Source organism: Echiichthys vipera (assembly GCF_963691815.1).
Source record: "Echiichthys vipera genome assembly, chromosome: 1".
Taxonomy (NCBI): domain Eukaryota; kingdom Metazoa; phylum Chordata; class Actinopteri; order Perciformes; family Trachinidae; genus Echiichthys; species Echiichthys vipera.
This window is the reverse complement of record NC_139826.1, coordinates 41,664,414-41,671,913: the sequence shown is the minus strand read 5'-3', so window position 1 is coordinate 41,671,913 and position 7,500 is coordinate 41,664,414. Positions and strand designations below refer to the sequence as shown.

Genomic DNA, 7,500 nt, shown 5'->3' with positions numbered 1-7,500 from the left:
CGTACGGCCTCAGACAGGGGCGCTCTTCATGAGGTCACGGTTTGAGTCCCTGCTGTTGGAGCAGCAGAGAGTTGCTTCCTCGACATCGTTGTCAAAAGTAAAGCTGCATTAAAACAACAGTCAAAGTAGAAAAGCTTCTCTTCTGATGACGGATCCCGTTCAGGCGCCTCAGACTGGAGGGAGACGCCACTGCAGTGATGGCGGCTCGCCGGATTGGTGTGTACACATTAGTGATTTGGTTTGTTAGGCTACATTAGAGCTCGGTATCTTTTAAAGAATTAAAACTTTAGTTCCCTTAAAGTGATATGGACACCTATAAACCGTGGTTCTATTCAACGCTCTGTGAAAAGTCCCTTAAGAGACGTTTTCTCAAACCTTCGATCAGCGGTAAAGTCTAGACCCCACAACGACTCCGTTACTCCTGAAGTAAAGACGGAGGAGACGGAGGACGAGACAGACCTGCAGCTCTGAAGACGAAGATGAAGACCAGTGTGCAGGACACGAGGCCGGTGTCCCACGCCCACTTGGACTTGTCCACCGCAGAGATCCCCAGGAAGATGAAGATGATGGTCTCGGCGATGCTGGCCAGAGTCTTCATCGTGTACTTCACCGTGGTCCGAGACTTCTGGGAGATGTTGGCCTCCACGTACTTATTGGCACCGATACCACAGAAGGTCATTCTGAGGAGGCAGAGAGGAGGACAAAGAGGGTACTTAGTTAGTAGGGTTTGAGGTGGTTCTGGTCGGAGGACTTGTTGGGTCAGTGTATCTTTGAGGTTCTGGTCGGAGGACTTGTTGGGTCAGTTTATCTTTGAGGTTCTGGTCGGAGGACTTGTTGGGTCAGTGTATCTTTGAGGTGGTTCTGGTCGGAGGACTTGTTGGGACAGTTTATCTTTGAGGTTCTGGTCGGAGGACTTGTTGGGACAGTTTATCTTTGAGGTGGTTCTGGTCGGAGGACTTGTTGGGTCAGTTTATCTTTGAGGTTCTGGTCGGAGGACTTGTTGGGACAGTATCTTTGAGGTGGTTCTGGTCGGAGGACTTGTTGGGTCAGTTTATCTTTGAGGTTCTGGTCGGAGGACTTGTTGGGTCAGTGTATCTTTGAGGTGGTTCTGGTCGGAGGACTTGTTGGGACAATATCTTTGAGGTGGTTCTGGTCGGAGGACTTGTTGGGACAGTGTATCTTTGAGGTTCTGGTCGGAGGACTTGTTGGGTCAGTATCTTTGAGGTGGTTCTGGTCGGAGGACTTGTTGGGTCAGTGTATCTTTGAGGTTCTGGTCGGAGGACTTGTTGGGTCAGTATCTTTGAGGTTCTGGTCGGAGGACTTGTTGGGTCAGTTTATCTTTGAGGTTCTGGTCGGAGGACTTGTTGGGACAGTTTATCTTTGAGGTGGTTCTGGTCGGAGGACTTGTTGGGACAGTTTATCTTTGAGCTGGTTCTGGTCGGAGGACTTGTTGGGTCAGTATCTTTGAGGTGGTTCTGGTCAGAGGACTTGTTGGGACAGTGTATCTTTGAGGTGGTTCTGGTCAGAGGACTTGTTGGGTCAGTTTATCTTTGAGGTGGTTCTGGTCAGAGGACTTGTTGGGACAGTTTATCTTTGAGGTTCTGGTCAGAGGACTTGTTGGGACAGTTTATCTTTGAGGTTCTGGTCGGAGGACTTGTTGGGACAGTTTATCTTTGAGGTGGTTCTGGTCAGAGGACTTGTTGGGACAGTTTATCTTTGAGGTGGTTCTGGTCAGAGGACTTGTTGGGACAGTTTATCTTTGAGGTGGTTCTGGTTGGAGGACTTGTTGGGACAGTTTATCTTTGAGGTGGTTCTGGTCGGAGGACTTGTTGGACAGTTTATCTCTGAGGTGGTCTGGTCGGAGGACTTGTTGGGACAGTTTATCTTGAGGTTCTGGTCGGGAGGACTTGTTGGGACAGTATCTTTGAGGTGGTTCTGTCGGAGGACTTGTTGGGACGGTTTATCTTTGAGGTTCTGGTCGGAGGACTTGTTGGGACAGTTTATCTTTGAGGTTCTGGTCGGAGGACTTGTTGGGTCAGTTTATCTTTGAGGTGGTTCTGGTCGGAGGACTTGTTGGACGGTGTATCTTTGAGGTTCTGGTCAGAGGACTTGTTGGGACAGTGTATCTTTGAGGTTCTGGTCGGAGGACTTGTTGGGACAGTTTATCTTTGAGGTTCTGGTCAGAGGACTTGTTGGGACAGTGTATCTTTGAGGTTCTGGTCGGAGGACTTGTTGGGTCAGTGTATCTTTGAGGTTCTGGTCGGAGGACTTGTTGGGTCAGTGTATCTTTGAGGTTCTGGTCGGAGGACTTGTTGGGACAGTTTATCTTTGAGGTTCTGGTCGGAGGACTTGTTGGGTCAGTATCTTTGAGCTGGTTCTGGTCGGAGGACTTGTTGGGACAGTTTATCTTTGAGCTGGTTCTGGTCGGAGGACTTGTTGGGACAGTTTCTTTGAGGTTCTGGTCGGAGGACTTGTTGGGTCAGTGTCTTTGAGCTGGTTCTGGTCGGAGGACTTGTTGGGACAGTTTATCTTTGAGCTGGTTCTGGTCGGAGGACTTGTTGGGTCAGTTTATCTTTGAGGTTCTGGTCGGAGGACTTGTTGGGACAGTTTATCTTTGAGGTTCTGGTCGGAGGACTTGTTGGGTCAGTGTCTTTGAGCTGGTTCTGGTCGGAGGACTTGTTGGGTCTTGTCAGGAGACTTACGACAGAATGGCAGACAGGGAGAAGAGCTCCGCGGTCAGGTAGGCCAGGTAGACCAGCAGGAAGACGAAGAGCGGCTCGATGATGCGAACCTTCTTGGTGAAGCCAGTGATGAAGCTGAGGATGACGGCGAACACCAGACCCACCAGAGTGCCCCCCACACTGACGATGAGGAAGGAGGCTGCGGAGGAAGAGGGAGGTCAGGAGGAGTCAGGAGGAGTCAGGAGGAGTCAGGAGGAGTCAGGAGGAGTCAGGGGGAGGAGTCAGGAGGAGTCAGGAGGAGTCAGGGGGAGTCAGGGGAGGAGTCAGGAGGAGTCAGGAGGAGTCAGGAGGAGTCAGGAGGAGTCAGGGGGAGTCAGGAGGAGTCAGGAGGAGTCAGGGGGAGTCAGGGGGAGGAGTCAGGAGGAGTCAGGAGGAGTCAGGAGGAGTCAGGGGGAGTCAGGAGGAGTCAGGAGGAGTCAGGGGGAGGAGTCAGGAGGAGTCAGGAGGAGTCAGGAGGAGTCAGGGGGAGGAGTCAGGGGGAGTCAGGAGGAGTCAGGGGGAGGAGTCAGGAGGAGTCAGGAGGAGTCAGGAGGAGTCAGGGGGAGGAGTCAGGAGGAGTCAGGAGGAGTCAGGAGGAGTCAGGGGGAGGAGTCAGGGGAGTCAGGGGGAGTCAGGAGGAGTCAGGAGGGGTCAGGGGGAGTCAGGAGCAGTCAGGAGGAGTCAGGAGGAGGAGTCAGGAGGAGTCAGGAGGAGTCAGGAGGAGTCAGGGGGAGGAGTCAGGGGGAGTCAGGAGGAGTCAGGGGGAGGAGTCAGGAGGAGTCAGGAGGAGTCAGGAGGAGTCAGGGGGAGGAGTCAGGAGGAGTCAGAGGAGTCAGGAGGAGTCAGGGGGAGGAGTCAGGGGGAGTCAGGGGGAGTCAGGGGGAGGAGTCAGGAGGAGTCAGGAGGAGTCAGGAGGAGTCAGCAGGAGTCAGGGGGAGGAGTCAGGAGGAGTCAGGAGGAGTCAGGAGGAGCCAGGAGGAGTCAGGAGGAGTCAGGGGGAGGAGTCAGGGGGAGTCAGGAGGAGTCAGGAGGAGTCAGGGGGAGGAGTCAGGAGGAGTCAGGAGGAGTCAGGGGGAGTCAGGAGGAGTCAGGGGGAGGAGTCAGGAGGAGTCAGGGGGAGTCAGGAGGAGTCAGGAGGAGTCAGGGGGAGTCAGGGGGAATCAGGAGGAGTCAGGAGGAGGAGTCAGGAGCAGTCAGGAGGAGTCAGGAGGAATCAGGAGGAGTCAGGAGGAGTCAGGGGGAGGAGTCAGGAGGAGTCAGGAGGAGTCAGGGGGAGTCAGGAGGAGTCAGGAGGGGTCAGGGGGAGTCAGGAGCAGTCAGGAGGAGTCAGGAGGAGGAGTCAGGAGGAGTCAGGAGGAGTCAGGAGGAGTCAGGGGGAGGAGTCAGGAGGAGTCAGGAGGAGTCAGGGGGAGTCAGGAGGAGTCAGGAGGAGGAGTCAGGAGCAGTCAGGAGGAGTCAGGAGGAGTCAGGAGGAGTCAGGAGGAGTCAGGGGGAGGAGTCAGGAGGAGTCAGGAGGAGTCAGGGGGGAATCAGGAGGAGTCAGGAGGAGGAGTCAGGAGGAGTCAGGAGGAGTCAGGAGGAATCAGGAGGAGTCAGGAGGAGTCAGGGGGAGGAGTCAGGAGGAGGTATCAGGAGGAGGAGTCAGGAGGAGTCGGGAGGAGTCAGGGGGAGTCAGGGGGAGTCAGGAGGAGTCAGGGGAGTCAGGAGGAGTCAGGAGGAGGCAGGAGGAGTCAGGAGGAGTCAGGAGGAGTCAGGGGGAGTCAGGGTGAGTCAGGAGGAGTCAGGGGGAGGAGTCAGGAGGAGTCAGGAGGAGTCAGGGGGAGTCAGGAGGAGTCAGGAGGAGTCAGGAGGAGTCAGGGGCAGGAGTCAGGAGGAGTCAGGAGGAGTCAGGAGGAGTCAGGAGGAGTCAGGGGGAGTCAGGGGGAGTCAGGAGGAGTCAGGAGGAGTCAGGAGGAGTCAGGAGGAGTCAGGAGGAGTCAGGGGGAGTCAGGAGGAGTCAGGGGGAGTCAGGGGAGTCAGGAGGAGTCAGGAGGAGTCAGGAGGAGTCAGGAGGAGTCAGGGGGAGTCAGGAGGAGTCAGGGGGAGTCAGGGGGAGTCAGGGGGAGTCAGGAGGAGTCAGGGGAGGAGTCAGGAGGAGTCAGGAGGAGTCAGGGGGAGGAGTCAGGGGGAGGAGTCAGGAGGAGTCAGGAGGAGTCAGGAGGAGGAGTCAGGAGGAGTCAGGAGGAATCAGGAGGAGTCAGGAGGAGTCAGGAGGAGTCAGGGGGAGTCAGGGGGAGTCAGGAGGAGTCAGGGGGAGGAGTCAGGAGGAGTCAGGAGGAGTCAGGAGGAGTCAGGAGGAGTCAGGAGGAGTCAGGGGGAGTCAGGGGGAGTCAGGAGGAGTCAGGGGGAGGAGTCAGGAGGAGTCAGGAGGAGTCAGGAGGAGTCAGGAGGAGTCAGGAGGAGTCAGGGGGAGGAGTCAGGGGGAGTCTCTGAGGACTCACCGACGCCTTTGAAGTAATCTGCCGTCTGCACGTTCTCCGCTCCCACTTCCACAAAGGAAATGTAGACTTTATATAAAACCTGCAGACAGAGAGGAGCTCCAGGTCAGGGTCAGAGTTCAGCTCAGGGTCAGAGTTCAGCTCAGGGTCAGGGTCAGAGTTCAGGTCAGGGTCAGAGTTCAGCTCAGGGTCAAAGTTCAGCTCAGGGTCAGAGTTCAGGTCAGGGTCAGAGTTCAGGTCAGGGTCAGAGTTCAGCTCAGGGTCAAAGTTCAGCTCAGGGTCAGAGTTCAGCTCAGGATCAGAGTTCAGCTCAGGGTCAGAGTTCAGCTCAGGGTCAGAGTTCAGGTCAGGGTCAGAGTTCAGCTCAGGGTCAGAGTTCAGCTCAGGGTCAAAGTTCAGCTCAGGGTCAGAGTTCAGCTCAGGGTCAGAGTCAGCTCAGGGTCAGAGTTCAGCTCAGGGTCAGAGTTCAGCTCAGGGTCAGAGTTCAGATCAGGGTCAGAGTCAGCTCAGGTCAGAGTTCAGCTCAGGGTCAGAGTTCAGCTCAGGGTCAAGTTCAGCTCAGGGTCAGAGTTCAGCTCAGGGTCAGAGTTCAGCTCAGGGTCAGAGTTCAGCTCAGGGTCAGAGTTCAGCTCAGGGTCAGAGTTCAGACGTTTGGACGTGTGTGTGTGTGTGTGTGTGTTTCTCCGACGCTCTGATGTCATGCAGCAGAATCTTGAGTCCGTATCGGTAAAAACAAATCGGCATCGACCCTAAAAACTCCACCGGTTCGATCCCTGGTCCTGAGGAAAACGGTTTTTCTGCTGAAACTGAAACTGAACTCTGTGCGACCTCCTGTTCTGGCCTCGTCGTGTGCACATGAACCTGAGACAGAGCCGGGTCGACCACAGCGTCTCACACAGACACACACACACACAGACACACACAGACACACACTCACACAGACACAGACACAGACACAGACACACAACACACACACGTGTCTCTGTTCCCACACTCCTCTCTCTCTCTCTCTCTCTCTCTCTCTCTCTCTCTCTCTCTCTCTCTCTCTCTCTCTCTCTCCTCTCTCTCTCTCTCTCGGCTCTCTCTCTCTCTCTCTCTCTCTCTCGACTCTCTCCTCTCCTCTCTCTCCTCTCTCTCTCTCTCTCTCTCTCTCTCTCTCTCTCTCTCTCTCTCTCTCTCTCTCTCTCTCTCTCTCTCTCTCTCTCTCTCTCTCTCTCTCTCTCTCTCTCTCTCTCTCTCTCTCTCTCTCTCTCTCTCTCTCTCTCTCTCTCTCTCTCTCTCTCTCTCTCTCTCCTCTCTCTCTCTCTCTCTCTCCTGGGGGGATTATCTGGTGTTGTGCTGCTGAGGATTAGAAGAGTTAATCTGCTCCTCGTTAATCTCAGCGTCTCAAACTCCACATGTTACAGAGTAAATGTGCAGCTCCGGCATCGAACGCCGGGTGTCTCTCTGCGAGGGACACCTGCGCTCGGGCCGCAGCGCCCCCGTGCACGCTCCTGCTCCACGCACAGGAAGCGTGTGTCCTGCAGCGCCACCATCAGGACGATCACACACTGTGACTCTGAGACGGGCCTCAAACACACGTCCTGTGGTCATTTAGTGTGTGTGTGTGTGTGTGTGTGTGTGTGTGTCTGAGAGTGTGTGTGTGTGTATGTGTGTGTGTGTGTGTCTGTGTGTGTGTGTCCCTGTGTGTGTGTGTGCGTGTGTGTGTGCGTGTGCGTGTGTGTGTGGTGCGTGTGTGTGTGTGTCTGTGTGTGTGTCTGTGTGTGTGTGTGTCTGAGTGTGTGTGTTGTGTGTGTGTGTGTGTGCGCGTGCTTGTGTGTCTGTGTGTGTGTGTGTGCGCGTGTGTCCCTGTGTGTGTGTGTGTGTGAGTGTGTGTGTGTGCGTGTGTATGTGTGTATGTGTGTGTGTGTGTGTCCCTGTGTGTGTGTGTGTGTGAGTGTGTGTGTGTGCGTGTGTATGTGTGTATGTGTGTGTGTGTGTCCCTGTGTGTGTGAGTGTGTGTGTCTCACCACGGTGACGGCGTCGTTGACCAGCGACTCCCCGAACACGATGATGAAGAGCGTGTCGTTGACGTGGACTTCCTCAAACACGGCGAGCACGGCCACGGGTCGACGGCCGAGATCAGAGCGCCGAACAACAGGAAGTCCATGAGGTCGGCCTGCACACGCTCGTCTACACACACACACACACACACACACACACACACACACACACACACACACAGACACACACACACACACACGCACACACACAGACACAGACACACAGACACACGCACACACACACACACACACACACACACA

At 55.3% G+C, this 7,500-nt stretch overlaps 1 protein-coding gene across 1 annotated transcript in view; it reads right to left on the bottom strand.

The window, feature by feature from the left end:
- Positions 1 to 7,500, bottom strand: part of slc9a5 (solute carrier family 9 member A5) — a gene marked incomplete at its 3' end in the record, with an annotated part of 26,367 nt that overhangs the window by 12,137 nt on the left and 6,730 nt on the right. The window contains 5 exon segments of the mRNA XM_083919117.1: positions 460 to 680; positions 2,703 to 2,880; positions 5,201 to 5,279; positions 7,207 to 7,301; positions 7,304 to 7,369. Coding sequence (XP_083775243.1) covers positions 460 to 680; positions 2,703 to 2,880; positions 5,201 to 5,279; positions 7,207 to 7,301; positions 7,304 to 7,369 — 639 coding nt within the window.